This window comes from Fistularia commersonii, chromosome 14 (genome assembly GCF_037954325.1).
Source record: "Fistularia commersonii isolate RoL2024-O1a breed Wild chromosome 14, RoL_Fcom_v1.0, whole genome shotgun sequence".
Lineage (NCBI taxonomy): Eukaryota > Metazoa > Chordata > Actinopteri > Syngnathiformes > Fistulariidae > Fistularia > Fistularia commersonii.
Window position 1 is genome coordinate 1,832,501 of NC_141297.1, and position 17,222 is coordinate 1,849,722.

General features: G+C 41.5%; 1 protein-coding gene across 7 annotated transcripts in view; it reads right to left on the reverse strand.

The window, feature by feature from the left end:
* ppp1r12b (protein phosphatase 1, regulatory subunit 12B) overlaps positions 1-17,222 on the reverse strand; it is a 31,536-nt gene that overhangs the window by 7,524 nt on the left and 6,790 nt on the right. For 2 of the 7 annotated variants that reach the window (XM_086159578.1, XM_086159572.1), the window contains 6 exons: positions 9,112-9,128; positions 8,901-9,030; positions 6,404-6,508; positions 6,235-6,285; positions 6,106-6,156; positions 1,067-1,316 (listed from right to left, as the gene is read on the reverse strand). In XM_086159578.1, the coding sequence (XP_086015704.1) occupies positions 1,182-1,316; positions 6,106-6,156; positions 6,235-6,285; positions 6,404-6,508; positions 8,901-9,030; positions 9,112-9,128 (489 nt within the window). In that variant the 3' untranslated portion in view covers positions 1,067-1,181. Of the gene's footprint in view, positions 257-1,066; positions 1,317-4,125; positions 4,180-6,105; positions 6,157-6,234; positions 6,286-6,403; positions 6,509-8,900; positions 9,031-9,111; positions 9,129-17,222 lie in introns of all 7 variants that reach the window. The other 5 variants (XM_086159576.1, XM_086159577.1, XM_086159575.1 and 2 more) reach the window with 5 other exon arrangements.

Here is a 17,222-nt window from a genome sequence, read left to right on the forward strand (position 1 = left end):
GGACTTCTGGCATGAGTGATCATACAGGCGGATAAATCACCTCCAAATAGAATAAGTTCCCTCCATCTGGCAACACGTTTTGTCGCCGTGTCTCTCTCTTGCTTTCGCTGTCAATAATAATTAGATGGATACGCTGATCCCGGCTCGGGGGATTTCGTTTTCACTTTAATTTTCATCACCGCTCATCAGCCACATCATGGCTTTTTGCCGTTAAATAATTTCCAGGCGTCGACGGTCCTCCGGGCGCGTCTGGTTCCTGCCAGATGGGCATTTCCAGTTCACGGAAAGCAAATTGTGGGACAAAAAAAAAAGAAAATTAAATGGATATTGAGCATTTGATGGCGGGGTTTTGAGCACAGTCTGCAGGAGATCGACGCTAATGCTAAAATACGCTTTTTTTTTAAACGTCGGAGGATGAAATTTCGTCGCCTATCTCCTCGACTCTCCCGCTTGTTTGGAGCCAAGATGGCGGCGCCGGTCGAACCCAAACACATCGGACTCCTAGCCTTAGCTTTAGCATCTAGCAACCACTCATTGCGCGTTCTATTTTTTGGTGTTTAAATGGACTAAATGTCAGAAGGACCCGAAACAACTTTTCTTTTCGGGCGGAGATCTTCCTCCTCGGGCCGATTCCCCGGCTTTGCTAGCACGCCGATAAAAACGTAGCGCGGAAATCAGGCGGGGATGCTACCGGTCTCCGACGGCGATGAGGGAGGAAGAGGTTCGGCTACGGAGGATGAAATTTCCCGCTCGACACTGAACGCGTCGCCTATCTCCTCGACTCTCCCGCTTGTTTGGAGCCAAGATGGCGGCGCCGGTCGAACCCAAACACATCGGACTACTAGCCTTAGCTTTAGCATCTAGCAACCAGTCATTGCGCATTCTATTTTTTGGTGTTTGAATGGACAAAAACAACTTTTCTTTTCCGGCGGAGATCTTCATCCTGGGGTTGATTCCCCCGGCTTTGCTAGCACGCGGATAAAAACGCGGATATCATGCGGGGATGCTAACGGGCGACGAGGTGGGAAGGGGTTAGAAAGGGTGCAGAGAGAGGTGAAGGACCTGCCTGAGAGGAACACAGCAGAACCTCCAGAAGGACAGAAGTGCGGAGAAGTTATGCAGCTGAGGAAGGGGGAGGGAAGGGGTGTGCGGACGGGGGGGGAGCGCGTGACGTCAGAGGATCAGAGGTCCTCCGTCTCCGGCATGGCGGCCGTCTCGGAGAGGCGGGCGAGGGCGCGCAGCATGGCTCGGTTCTCGGCCAGCAGACGTTCGTTCAGCCTCCGCAGGGCCTGGACTTGAGTCAGAGCGGGGAAAGCCTGGGCAGAGGAGGAGAAACAAACGGAAAGGGGCAGACGGAGGAGGCGCGCAGGGCGGACCGAGGCTGGCCGGCGGGCCGGGAGACGCTGACGTCTTGCGGCGCCATCTTGAAAAAATAGGAAAAATACGCAGTGGATTTGCAGCGTAACCTCGCTTCTCGCGGTCCGAGACCGTTTCTCGGATTATTTTGAGTTGCTCTGCTCTTTTTTTTTTGCGGTTGCAAATGGTTTCGTCGCCCCGATCTATCTTCGATTTCTTCCTCTTCCTCGCCGGTGGACTTCCTCATCCAGGCGAGGTCTTCTTCCGTCCACGGATCCGAACGGCGGTCTATTAAACTATCGGTGTCGGAGAAGCCGTCGCCTCCAGGAATGTGGAGATCTCGTATTTAATTTATTTAATAAAATGAAATTCAGCCTAATTTTACTATATTTTTTTTTACTTAGATTTTTTATATATATATATTTATATATATTTTTTTTTTTTGCTTGAACGGGTTTTCAGGGGCCCTTGAAATATATGTATGTATATATATATATATGTATATATATATACATATATATATATATATATATATATATTTTTTTTTTTTTTTTTTTTTTTTTTTGCTTGAACGGGGGTTTCAGGGGCCCTCGGAACAATATTTTGTGCCCGAAATCGAATGTTTGCATTTTTTCTCACATGCATCTTGGGGTTTTATACAGTGGGTTAGAAAAAAAAAACAAAAAAAACGGTAATTCGCAAACTACATGATTTTTTGATGAAAAAAAACATCTAGTTGCATTGTTAAAACAATCTTTTCTTCTCTTATTTCTATAAAAAACAGACAAAAAAACCAAAAAAAACGGGCCAAATTAAAGACTGATTTAATAACCAGAATAGCCTTGTAAACATTTTACCTACCAATTAATTTTAAATTTTCCCACAGTGACAAGATTTTGTCTTTTAACACAACAATATTTTTGGGGTGTAATTTCATCAATTCTTTTTTAGTATAAATTTGTCATGTATTTTTTAAAGGAACAGTTCATGACATAAAAAGATTTTTATAATTTACCTGTTTACCCCCTTTACACTAAAACAAAGGGAAAATTTGGAGGCTAGCTTACCATAGCCTAAAAGTTAACCTATTTACAAGTTAGCTTAGCATAACAGCAGAGTTGGTGTTACTGTTATAGATCTTCTATTATATGTCATAGATCTTTTATTATACCAATATCTTCCCATACAAATGGATATAACTTTTCCTCTCACGAATGTTCTCGACTGCTACCAAACCATAAACAATCAGATTTTTCGGTTTAGACACACAACCTAGATTAGATGTTTATCCTTTTATTTCCTCTTGTATCTTAAAATCTTAAAACCTTAAAAAAAAAAAAAAAAACAACTCACCCACTTACTGTAAATTGAAATAATCTAAACTGCAATAATTTAAATTAAATAATTAAAATTATTAAATTCATGGAGATCATTAAATAATTATTTCAATTCAATTCAATTTAATTAAAAAATATATATACATAACTGTGCAATATTTTATAACAGCTACATGTACAATATTTCTTGTGCACTCCTTATCTTTCACTTGTTACTAAAGACACTTTACAGTTTATTTGTATTTCTTATTCTCCCTTTTTCTCTTATTTTTTTACTGTTTATACAATTTTTCTACTATTATTTATTATTATATTTTTCTTGTCAATCTGGCACAACAATTTCCATTGGGATAAATAAATTCTTAAATTCTTATTCTTATTCTTATTCTTATTCTTATTCTTATTCTTATTCTTATTCTTATTCTTATTCTTATTCTTATTCTTATAACTTTTTTGAAATATCTTATATTCTCCTGTACATTTACCGCCTTCCTTCCGTGATTTTAAGCTTCATTTCTAAATCAATCGTTTCCTTCTTGTTGGAAGATCCGACTTATTGTACGCAGTTACATTTGGGTTCACTAACACTCTTTTCGTGAAATAAAAATCGGTAAAAGTCGTAACTCCTAGTTGTCGTTAACTCGAAGCGAGGACTGACTGGACCGTAAAAATAAACTAACAAACGACGAATCACGAGAACCGAATCGCAAAAAATATCCATAAAGTAACGAGGGTCTGCTGTGTATTTATATGCGCAGGGAAGCAGAAAAAGTGAAGAAACTTTATTCGAAAAAATAATAATCGCGCAAGGATTTTAAAGAGTGAAGCCTGGAAAGCGGCGGCGAGGACGGAATTCATAACAAGTCACGTAAAACCCGAAGATGGCGGCGTTTGCAGCGGCAGCCGAGTCAATTAGAGGAGTGATTCATTTCCCTCCTCGGCTTGGCTCGGCTTTTTGCGGCGAACCTCAGCGCGGTTCGACGGCGGAGCGTGTGGTTTCACACCATTCCCGAGGGTAAACCGCCAACACACACACACACACACACTTACACGCACGCAGGTCACGGAACAGTTTAACGATGGGATCGCCGCCAAGGACGAGGCATGAGCGGGATAAGCGGCTGCTTTTTTTTTTTCTTTTTTAAGCACCGTGTTTATGGAAAGCCGTTTTGAAGACAACTTGTGTTTGGGATTTAGCAGCTCATGCGTGTAAAGTTCCCTCGGCGCCGGAAAAAGGCGTCCCTCGGTGGGGGGGGGGGGGGTAGAAAAGAAAGGAAGCGAGGATGCGTCGTGATTGGTCACGCCGGTGAGAAGGTGACAGCGGGAGGAAACCCCCCCGGGGAAAGAAAAATACCGTCGCGGGGACGTTTGTGCGACGAAAAAGTGCGTCCACGCGTGGAAACGTGCGCCGACCACTCTCCGGAACACTCACCGTGACCCCAGTTCAGGGTTGGTACCCACAGCGGAAGCGCGGCGGGGGGTCCTGCTGCGGGAAGCGGCAAAACAGTCAGACATTTGACGCCGCTGGAACATGAGGCCGCGAGCGTGCGTCCTATTTACGGCCTGTTTACGGTCGCGTGTGTGTTACGACTGTAGTGAGAGCAGACAACAGGTAGAGGAAAATCTAGAGACTGGAGCAGGACATGTATGCTTGCTGTGAGACAGTGGTACGGTGTGCTGTAGGGGTGGAGAAGGCCAGAGGGAGCTGCATTGTGTTTTTGTAGACCTAGAAGAAGCATATGACAGGGTGCCAAGAGAGGAACTCTAGTATTGTATGAGTAAGTCTGGAGTGGCAGAGAAGTATGTTCAACTGGTGCAGGACATGTATGCTCGCTGTGAGACACTGGTACGGTGTGCAGTAGGGGTAACAGAGAAGTTCAAGGTGGAGGTGGGACTCCATCAGGGATCACCTCGGAGACCCTTCTTGTTCGCAATGGTGATGGACAGGCTGACAGATGAGGTTAGACAGAAATCCCCATGGACCATGATGTTTGCAGATGACATTGTGATCTGTAGTGAGAGCAGGGAACAAGTGGAGAAAAATCTAGAGAGGTGGAGGTATGCTCTGGAAAGGAGAGCAATGAAAGTTAGTCGCGGCAAGACAGAATATATGTGTGTTAATGAGAGGAACTCGGGTGGAACGGTGAGGCTACAGGGAGCGGAGATCAAGAAGCTGGAGGATTTCAGGTACTTGGGGTCAACAGTCCAGAGCAACGGAGAGTGTGGAAAAGAGGTGAAGAGACGGTCCAAGCAGGTTGGAATGGGTGGAGAAAAGTGTCAGGGGTACCAAGAGATAGAAGCCTTTCAGCCAGAATAAAAGGAAAGGTGTACAAGACAGTGGTGAGACCAGCGATGATGTTTGGACTAGAAACTGTTGAGATGAAGATGTTGAGGTTCTCTTTGGGAGTGACCAGGATGGAGAGGATCAGGAAGGAGTCTATCAGAGGAACAGCACATGTTAGATGTTTTAGAGAGAAGGTCAGAGAAGCCAGACTAAGATGGTTGGGTCATGGACAGAGGAGGGATAGAGAATATATTGGTAGACGGATGCTGGAATTGGAGCTGCCAGGCAAGAGGTCTGGAGGAAGACCAAAGAGAAGATGTATGGACGTAGTGAGAGAAGGTAGTTGGTGTGAGAGAGGAGGATCCAGAGAATAGGGTTAGATGGAGAAAGTTGACTCGCTGTGGCGACCCCTGAAGGGTAAAGCCAAAAGGAAAAGAAGAATTTGTCAGGGGGTGCAGGACATGTATGATCGAGACAAAGCGATGACTGAGATGGTTTGGACATGAACACTCCTCTGTTCATGTCCAAACCTGGATATGCTGAAGGTGGAGCTGCCAGGCAAGAGGTCTGGAGGAAGACCAAAGAGAAGATTTATGGACATAGTGAGAGAAGATATGAAGGTAGTTGGTGTGAGAGAGGAGGATACAGAGAACAGGGTTAGATGGAGAAAGTTGACTCGCTGTGGCGACCCCTGAAGAGTAAAGCCGAAAGAAGAAGAAGAAGAAGAAGAAGAAGAAGAAGAAGAAGAAGAAGAAGAAGAAGAAGAAGAAGAAGAAGAAGAAGAAGAAGAAGTGTGTTACGTATTAAGGAAATCGCTGAGACACGGCGCCGCGGATCAGTCGGGCCTGAAATCGAAGGAATGTCTCACGGAGGCGGGTTTCCGGCTCTCGGACGGGGGGTTCAAACTAGGTCACCGTGTTCACCCCGCTCCTTCTCGGCCCGGCGGGAGGTGACCCAGCAAAACACCGCGGGTAATGAGCCCGAGGCTTTCACCTTCCCTCTCCTTGACGGCGGCGGGCTAACTTGCAAAGCAAACATGCTTGATTTAGCGCGCGAGGGAGGAAAGAGGTAGGGGGGTTCTCGCGTTTGACGATTTAAAAACAAGTCGAAATGTTTCCGCGTCTTTACCTTCAGGTCCTCCTCCATCCCCGACACTCGCTTCTCCAGAGCTTGCTTTTCCTGTAAAAAGCAAAACGGGAGCTGAGGACGGAGGTGGAGAAATTAGCGTAATCGCCCGGCGAGGACGATCTTACGCACCCTTTTCTCCGATTCAAGCGCGGAGGATTTCTCCGATATCCTGTCTTGCCTCTGTCGGAAGAATAACCACGTTAAAATAACGCTTGAAAATCATCGTTTTATAAACCACTCGCTCGATCCCGCGATGCTTTGAGCCAAATCTCGGATCGGTACGTTTCGCAGACTCCACCTGGGTGATTTTCTCCAGCTGGGAACGGATCTTGACCAGTTCCTGTTTGCTGTCTTGCAACCTGGACTTGAGACGTTCGTTCTCCTGCAGCGCCTCCGCGTACATCTGAGAAGAGACCGATCCGCGGAGGTTAGCCGCGGTTAGCAAAACATACAACAGGTTCATTGGAGACTCTGAATGGTCCGGACTCTGGAAGTTCTCAGTCGTCCGGGTCACGGTGAATTCCTGGCGTCGTCCTTGAACCGAACATTCCCGATCAGATCCCCAGTTCCTTCTCGCCTGTCAAAGTGTTGTCGAGCAGGACGCTGAACTCTTAGCGGCTGTAGCTTAGCTTTCTTCTGCTCATGGTGCATCCATAATGGGTTCCATGCAGTGGCCAAATTTCTCTTTTCTTGGTGATGATAAAAGCTTTTTTTCTTCTCGTCGTGGCAACTGAACTTGAAGTTCTTCTTTTCTGATGACCCGTGGGGAGTTTCCCGAAAGAACCGCCAGAGTTGTGGGCGACTCCAGGTTATAATGGCTTGTTTGGGAAAAATGGTAAAATAACAAGAGGGTAAGTGGTTGTTTGCCTCTGATATGTGAATGAATGAATTTTTGTGTGTCTCTGTGACATATAAATGTGAGGGTTGTATCTTCTTCTTTTTTCCTTTGGGCTTTTCCCTTCAGGGGTCTCCACAGCAAATCAACCCAAATCACACAAACTTCATATCCTCTCTCATGACGTCCATCAATAATCTTCCTCTAGACCTTCTGCCTGGCATCTCCACCTCCAGCAACCTTCTACCCAGATCTTCACCATGGTTTGGACATGAACAGAGGAGTTTTAGTGTCCAAACCATCTCAGTCATCATTTTGTCTCGGTCATACATGTCCTGCACCCCTGTGACAAATTTTTCTTTTCCTTTGGGCTTTACCCTTCACGGGTCACCTTAGCGAATCCACCTTGTCCATCGAACCCTATTCTCTGGATCCTCCTCTCTCACACCAACTTACTTCATATCCTCTCTCACGACGTCCATCAATCTTCTTCTTCTAGACCTCCTGCCTGGCATCTCCACCTCCAGCAACCTTCTACCCAGATCTTCACCATGGTTCAGACATGAAGAGAGGAGTGTTCATGTCCAAACCATCTCAGTCATCGCTCAGTCTCAGTCATACATGTCCTGCACCCCTGTGAGAAATTCTTCTTTTCCTTTGGGCTTTTCCCTTCGGGGGTCACCACAGTGAATCAACCTTCTCCATCTAAACCTATTCTCTGTATTCTCCTCTCACACCAACTACCTTCATATCTTCTCTCGCTACGTCCATGAATCTTCTCTCTGGTCTTCCTCTAAACCTCCAATTCCAGCATCGTCCACCAATATATTCACTATCCCTTCCCTGTCCATGACCCGACCATCTCAGTCTGCCTTCTCTGACCTTCTCTCCAAAACATCCTACAGGGGGTGAATGGTTTGTATCTACATGATTTATCCTGATGGTGAAGGTCAAGGTGAAGTCTTGTTGAAATCTGGTTTGGGAGTGAATAAGTGAATTATGTGTCACTATGTGATGTGAAAGAGTGGATGTCTTTGTGTCTCCACTGCCGCACAAACGAGAAGGTGAATGTTGGACTCCATATGACACGTGAATGAATGAGTGAACGTCTCAAAACGGAGTCTCTTTTCATGGATCGAAGGGCCTCTCGCCCAGTGACAGTCGGGATGAGCTCCATGGAAAGCATAATGAATGAATGACAATCTGTAATTAAAGATGACTGGATCCAAGCAGTGAGGAAGAGGCAGTAAGAAAGAAAAGAAATAATCTCCTGACAAAAGGTACATTTCTGGTATGTCTACATGTGTGGGAGCTGCAAGGTTTTCACCCGCTGAGCTCTGAACTCTTCTTTTTCCGAAACCCCTGCTGCTCTTCCACCTCCTCCAGTGGGTGCTAGGCTACCCTCAGCCGAGCCGCAGATAAACACTCTCAGGTTCCCTTCAAAAGCATTTTTCCAAAAAAGGTCCTTTGTGCACTTTAAGATTTTACTTTCCTCTGAAGGTTTTAAATGGGATGGCGGTCAGGAGGTGAGCCGGGCGGCTCGAAGCCATCCATCTTTTCTTTTCAGACGCTCGTCTTTTGTGCGGCTCCGCTGAGATCCAGGACCTGCAGTTCACAGCTTTTATTCCCCGAAATGTTTCTAACCGCATAATATTCTGATTGAAGCATCTATCTATCTATCTATCTATCTATCTATCTATCTATCTATCTATCTATCTATCTATCTATCTATCTATCTATCTATCTATCTATCTATCTATCTATCTATCTATCTATCTATCTATCTATCTATCTATCTATCAAGCTAGCAAGCTAGCAAGCTAGAAAGCTAACAAGTTAGCAGGCTATCTATCTATCTATCTATCTATCTATCTATCTATCTATCTATCTATCTATCTATCTATCTATCTATCTATCTATCTATCTATCTATCTATCTATCTATCTATCTGTTTCTGCACCTTCTTGTAGTCTTTGGTGGATTCCTCCTGGTCCTGCCCCTTCAGCGCTGCCAGCCTGGTCTCCCTCCTGGTGTAGGAACTGGTTCGTCCCAACGGCTTCTCCGCCGCGCCGTCGCCGCTGGAGTCGTACCTGCAAACGTCCAATTTTCAGGAGACAACCTACTTCTTTTTGGGGAAATATTTTTGGGGGAAAAAATGATGCTTTCCTTACCTGGATAATCTTTCATGCTGAAAAAACACAGAGGAGACAAGTTAGTGGAGCCACCTTAGAACTTCATGGGGCGCAAACAACGGAGGAGAGGGCAGATTTAATCGGGTGTGATGGTATATTTAATTTCTTTCGCATGGAGTGTATCTCCATAGCATCGTCCGCTGGACCAGAAGTACAGAATAATTCTGTTTCAAATCAAATTAATTTTATTCTCATTAGTCTTGGTTGTATTTTATTCTATCAGCGCCTCTCCCCTGCACTTAGCTCAGTGTTTTTTTCAGCAAGCTAACCCATGACCCCGCAAATAAATGTCAGCTAAGAGTTTATTTGAAAGGATGAGACACCAGAAGGGTCTCAGAGTGCATTCTACAGAAAATACCGAGAGTCCGACTAAAACGGAAAAGGTTGTCGTGGATGAAAGAGGTCCGTGGGAGTACAAGGTTGGGGGTCACTCCCTCGACCCTGAAGAGGAGCAGCTAACAAGTCCGTACGCCGCACTATTTCGTCCACACGTAAAATCGAGATCCTCCAGAATGCGTCGTCTCGATTCATCTCCGCTCCTGTAGATGTCACCGAAGCGCAACCTCGCCTCCCGGAAGAAGAAGAAGAAGAAGAAGATGTGAAGCAGGGAAGCGTGGGAGCACCGGCGAGCACCTGGGAGCGCAGCTGGGCGGTTTGGCAGAACAAGTAAGGCATCCGTCATGTGTTTGACACCGGCCCAGGAATACGTTTAAATACAAAGCTAAACGGAGGAGTTGGCTGTACAAAAGGAGGATACATTTCTCAACCAGATGATAATTTAGGATAATTAGATGTACATCCGGCGGTGGAGGTCGAAGAGGGCCCGGCAGATGTCTCTGCTGCGCAGGAATCGGGCCGCTTTCCCGGCAACGTATCCGATCCAGAGGCGAATCCAGATCCTCGCGCTGCACCGCTTGGCTTGGACCAACACCGCGGGGATGGCTTTTGATAAAACGTACGCCGTGCGGCTCGGAGCGCGGCTTTTCTGGCTCGCGCTTTCGTTTATCCTGGACTTGCGTGTGTTTTTATTCGTTTCCTCAGTTTGTATTTGAAGCGTGTCTTCTGTTTGTTAATTAGCGGCATCCTTCGTCAGTTAATGAGTCCAACGCGAGCCATGTAGACGCAGTCAACCTCTCATTCACACCTCATATGTCGTTTTTTTCGGATTTTAAGTGGCAGTTTTTTTCATAGTTTGTGTGTAAGTATTGAGCTCTTTTGCTCCGATGCTACTTGCAACTTCTGTACCTATGAAAATGGATCATTTCAACATTCGCGGTAACTTATAAAAACAGCTGAGAAGGGCTGAACAAAAATGGCACCGACAAGAAAATCATATTCTAGAGGTTACAAGCCGGAAGGAGTGAAATATGCAGCCGAAAACAGCGATCGAGCAGCAGAAAGAAAGTATGAAGTTGGTGAGGAACTTGTAAGGGACTGGCGAAAAGCGGAGGTTACTCTTACTGAGATGAAGAAAACTAAAAAAGCTAATCGTAGGCTAAAAGCTAGCTGGCCACGGCTAGAGGAACGAGTTCACACATGGTGCTTGAACAAGGTGCTGCCGGGAGAGGCTTGTCAACAGGACGGTTGCGTCTTCACACCAGGTAGTTGCCAAGGAGATGAATATAAGTGAGTTTGCAGGAGGACCTTCCTGGTGTTACCGCTTCATGCAACGCAATCGCCTCGCTATCAGAGCAAGAACACCGTCCTGTCGGGATCCAGAAAGGCTGGAATAATTGGAACTGCAAGTGACGATGACTCTGACATAAGCGAAATTCCAGTAGAAGAGGAAGCGGCGTGTTGTCTACCTTCAGAGTTGGCGGAGTTGTTCAGAAGTGACACCGAAGAGGAAGATTTTGTTGGATTTAGTGATTAAGAGTGACACCGATTGTTTGGTTGTAGCATGTGCTATATGCTAAAGTTATTTGAATGACTCTTACCGTGATATGTTACGTTAGCATAGCCTAGCAGGCACGTTCTCAGTTCGTTGTTTATGCGTCATATAGGCTATACTTGTTCATCCTGTTGTTCTCTATTCTATTTTTATTTTTAAATTGCCTTTAAAAATGAAATGTCTATTCTTGGTGTTGGATTTTATCAAATAAATTTCCCCCCCAAAATGCGACTTATAACTCAGTGCGGCTTATATATGTTTTTTTCATTTTTTTATTATGCATTTTTGGCTGCTGAGACTTATAATCCGGAGCGACATATAGTCCGAAAAATACGGCAGAGGCGTCCAAACATGCATCGACATTTGCACGTTATTTTGGGACGTACAAATAAATCTGCTCGCTCATCAATACTACATATAGAAATGCAATCATTCACACATTATATACAGGACTGTCTCAGAAAATTGGAATATTGTGATAGAATTCTTTATCTTCTGAAATGCAATTACAAAAACAAAAATGTCATACATTCTGGATTCATTAAAATCAACTAAAATATTACAAGCCTTTTATTATTTTTGATATTGCCGATTATGGCTTATATCTTAAGAAAACTCAAAAATCCTATCTCAAAATATTAGAATATCATGAAAAAGTAATTTTTGATTTTTTAATCGCATTACAGAGGATAAAGAACTTTATCACAATATTCTAATTTTCTGTTACAGTCCTGTAGAAATGCAATCATTCAAATATTGCAAGCCTTTTATTATTTTAATATTAGTGATTTTTGCTTACATCTTAAAAAAAACTCAAAAACCCTATCTCAAAATATTAGAATATCATGAAAAGGTAATTCTCGATTTTGTTATTGCATTGCAGAAGATTGCAGAAGAACTTTATCACAATATTCTAATTTTCTGATGCAATAGTTCACCCTCTCATTTGTACGTACTATAAAGAAATGCAAGGTAACATTTGCAGGTCATATAAAATAAACCCTCTCATTCACGTCATTTAGAGACTTTCGACAATTCACTCTTTCATTCACACATCGAATAGACACACAAATCATTCACCCTCTCATTTATACATAATAAAGAGAAATACAAGGAATTGTTTGCACGTCGTATAAGATTCATCCACTCCTTCATACATTATATAGAAATGCAATAATTCACCCTCTCATTCGTATGTAATATAAAGAAATGCAAGCGAACATTTGCAGGTCATATTAAATAAACCCTCTCATTCACATCATTTAGAGACATTCAACAATTCACTCTTTCATTCACTCATCGAATAGACACACAAATCATTCACCCTCTCATTTATATGTAATAAAGAGAAATACAAGGAATTGTTTGCACGTCTTATCAGATTCATCCTCTCATTCATACATTATATAGAAATGCAACATTCACTCACTCATTCACATACATAGAAATGCAATAATTCACCCTGTCATTCGTATGTAATATAAAGAAATCCAAGCTAATATTTGCAGGTCGTATAAAATAAACCCTCTCATTCACACGTCATTTAGAGACATTCGACAATTCACTCTTTCACTCACTCATCAAATAGACACATTAATCATTCCCATCATATAAAAGTGCAACCATTCACCCTTTTATATAATATAAAGAAATACAAGCAATCATTTGCACCTGGTATAAAATTCGCCCTCTCATTCACACATCATATAGAGAAATGCAACCATTATTATAGGTTATTACGATTCGTATCCCTGTCCCCGACTTCTTGCTGTTTCGCAGCGTGAACATACAGTTCGCGTAGATCGATCGATCGATCGATTCTCGCAGGGGACGGGTGGCCTTTCAAAAAAAAAAAAAAAAAAAAAAAAAAAAGAAAGCTTCAGCCGGAAAAACAATTCACAGGCTTTAAACAAAAAGCAACGGGGGGTCGCGTTCGATTGCCGACGCTTTCCAGGAGCGGCAACCTATGAAGAGCGACGCCACGCATGTGTTATTCATGCGCTCACAATGAGGGAAGGAGCTTTTCCTCCCCGGCGAGCGTTTACACAAGCCGGCCTCGCGCTGCCTGGCCTTATGTGGTCATGTGTTTCCACCGAGCCGTCCAGAAGACGGACCCCCGTGACCCCGGAGGGGGGGGAAAAAAAAAAAAAAAGGGCCTCGGAAGGCGCCAGAAGAATCTCATACTCGCCGAGGAGATCCCCCTCCCCCTCCCCCCCCCTCCGGGTTATTCCGCAGATTGAAAAGCAGACCCGTAAAAGTAATTAGGTTTAAGAGAAATGATAACTTCGGGGTGGGGGAGGGGGGTTTAAAGAAGTTGAATTTATTGAACATTTCAAGGCGATTCATTTGTTATGGTGAGGAATTACCGTGACCTACATTTGTCTGAGTGCGACAGCATTCCTTCCTGTCTGTTGTTTGTTATTTCTGAGGGTTTTTCAAACAGCAGCTTCAAACCGCCGTCCTTCTGCAGCCGTCCGTCCCTGGCCGTGCACGGCGGTGAACGTGCACGGTGAATGAGAGGGTGAGGGAGCGAATGGAGGTTTGTTTCCGTATCGTCGGTGAATGACAGGGTGAATTATTGTGTCTCTTTAGTGTGTGAGAAGGAGAGGGTGAAATTTATCTCTTTATCTCTTTTTATATGTATATATAAGATCTGTGAATGAAAGGGTGACTTTTTGTATATTCATATCAGATCTGTGAATGAGAGGGTGAATTTTTCTATATTTATATAAGATCCTGAATGAAAGTGTGATTTTTTCTATATTTATATAAGATCTGTGAATGAAAGTGTGAATTTTTGTATATTTATATAAGATCTGTTAATGAAAGGGTGAATTTTTGTATATTTATATAAGATCTGTTAATGAGAGGGTGAATTTTTCTATATTTATATAAGATCCATGAATGAAAGGGTGAATTTTTGTATATCTATATAAGATCTGTGAATGAAAGGGTGACTTTTTGTATATTTATATAAGATCTGTTAATGAAAGGGTGACTTTTTGTATATTCATATCAGATCTGTGAATGAGAGGGTGACTTTTTCTATATTTATATAAGATCCTGAATGAAAGTGTGAATTTTTCTATATTTATATAAGATCTGTGAATGAAAGTGTGAATTTTTGTATATTTATATAAGATCTGTTAATGAGAGGGTGAATTTTTCTATATTTATATAAGATCTGTTAATGAGAGGGTGAATTTTTGTATATCTATATAAGATCTGTGAATGAGAGGGTGATTTTTTGTATATTTATATAAGATCTGTTAATAAGAGGGTGAATTTTTCTATATTTATATAAGATCCATGAATGAAAGGGTGAATTTTTGTATATCTATATAAGATCTGTGAATGAGAGGGTGATTTTTTGTATATTTATATAAGATCTGTTAATGAGAGGGTGAATTTTTCTATATTTATATACGATCCATGAATGAAAGGGTAAATTTTTGTATATCTATATAAGATCTGTGAATGAGAGGGTGATTTTTTGTATATTTATATAAGATCTGTGAATGAGAGGGTGATTTTTTGTATATTTATATCAGATCTGTGAATGAAAGGGTGACTTTTTGTATATTTATATAAGATCCGTGAATGAAAGGGTGAATTTTTGTATATTTATATAAGATCTGTTAATGAAAGGGTGAATTTTTGTATATTTATATCAGATCTGTGAATGAGAGGGTGAATTTTTGTATATTTCTATAAGATCTGTGAATGAAAAGGGGAATTTTTGTATATTTATATAAGATCTGTGAATGAGAGGGTGATTTTTTTTGTATGTCTCTATAGGATGTGTGGATGAAAGGGTGAATTTTTGCATATCTAGAAAAGTTCTGTGAGTGAGAGGGTGATTTTTTGTATATCCATATATGATCTGCAAATGACAGGGTGATTTTTGTATGTCTAAAGGAAATGTGAATGAGAAAGTGATTGTTTTGTATGTCTATAGGATGTGAGAATTAAAGGGTGAATCTTTGTGCATCTAAAAAGATATGTGAATGACAGGGTGAATTTTTGAATACAAAAGATCTGTGAATGACAAGGACAGGTGAATTTTTATATATTTATATAAGATCTGTGAATTGCAGGGTCATTTTTGTATATGTATATAAGATCTGTGAATTGCAAGTTGATTTTTTTTAGTATGTCTTTAGGAAATGTAAATGAGAAGGTGAATTTTTTTGCATGTCTCTATAGGATGTGTGGATGAAAGGGTGAATTTTTGCATATCTAAAAAAAATCTGTGAGTGAGAGGGTGATTTTTTGTATATTCATATAAGATCTGCAAATGACAGGGTACATTTTGCATGTCTATACGAAATGTGAACGACAGGGTGAATTTTTTTTGTATGTCTCTATAGGATGTGTGAATGAAAGGGTGAATTTTTGTGCCTTCGTTTTGTGTGTGAATGACAGAGTGAAATGTATTTCTCTGGGATCCGTAAAGAAGAGGGTGAATTTTTGTATATCTATGTAAGATCAGTGAATGAGAGGGTGTGATATCTCTTTGCTATACGCATGAGAGAGTGAATTTGTGTAGGTCTTAACAGGGTGTGTGAATGAGAAGGTGAATTTTATATCTCTTTATGATGCAGGAATGGGATGTGAATTCTGTCTCTATATGATGTGTGAACGAGAGGGCGAAATGTATGTTTCTCTTCAGAACATGTGAATGAGAGGATGAATTCTTGCATGTCTTTTTATTGTGAGTAAATGAGAGGGTTGATTTGTGTATGTTTCTTTTGCGCGTGCGAAGGAGGGTGAATTTTTGTATTTTTTTGTAAGCCTCTTCAGGAAATTTGAATGAGGGGTTGAATTTGTTTTTAATAGTGAAAGGGTGATTTTTCTGTCTCATAGGATGTTTAAATGGCAGATCGGGTCTCGAGAGGGCGTTTGAATGAGAGGGTGAATTTTTGCACGTCTCTAGGAAGCGTGAACGAAATGGCGAATTTATTCAACGTCTCTATATGATGTGTGAATGAGAGGGTGATTTTTTTGTATATTTATATAAAATGTGTGAATGAGAGGGTGGTTTTTTTGTATATTTATATAAAATGTGTGAATGAGAGGGTGAATTTTTGTATATTTATATAAAAAGTGTGAATGAGAGGGTGAATTTTTGTATATTTATATAAAATGTGTCAATAAGAGGGTGAATTTTTGTATATTTATATAAAAAGTGTGAATGAGAGGGTGAATTTTTGTATATTTATATAAAATGTGTGAATGAGAGGGTGAATTTTTGTATATTTATATAAAATGTGTGAATGAGAGGGTGAATTTTTGTATATTTATATAAAAAGTGTGAATGAGAGGGTGAATTTTTGTATATTTATATAAAAAGTGTGAATGAGAGGGTGAATTTTTGTATAATTATATATTGAGAGGGTGAATTTTTATGTATCCATATATAATGTGTGAATGGGAGGGTGAATTTGTGGCATCTATTTATAGGATCTGTGAATGAAAGATTGAGTGTGAAGTCTCCTGGGACGTGTGAATGAAAGGGTGATATTTTTTCGACGTCTCTATAGGACGGGGGTGTCAGACTCATTTTAGCTCGGAGACCACATGCAGGAAAATCCATTCTCGGGCGCTCCGAGTCATGGCATAGTAGCCACAGTTTCTTCAGTCGGAAACGTGCAGCTCATTTTTCTTCCTTTGTGGATAGACGTGTTTAAAGTTTGACACCCTACTCTGGGATATGTGAATGAGAGGGTGAATTTATTGTATGTTTCTACATAATGTGTGAATGAGAGGGTGAAATTCATGTCGCTTAAGAACATGTAAATGAGAGAGTACATTTTTTTATGTGTCTTTAGGATATATGGATGAGAGGGTGAATTTATTTTTATAGTGAAAGGGTGAATATTCTGTCTATCCGGTGTGCAAATGACAGATGGAGTTGTGTGAATGAAAGGGTGAATTTTTGCATACATAAAAAAAGATCTGTGAATGAGAGGGTGATTTTTGTATTTTTATATAAGATCTGCGAATGACAGGGTGAATTTTTGTATATCTATAGGAAATGCGAATGAGAGGGTGACTTAATTGTTTCTCTCTATGGGACGGATGAATGAGAGGGTGAAATGTATGTCTCCTAAGAATGTTTGAATGATAGGTTTAATTTTTTGTATGTCTCTATAGGGTGTGAGAATGAAATGGTGAATTTTTGCTTATCTAAAACAGA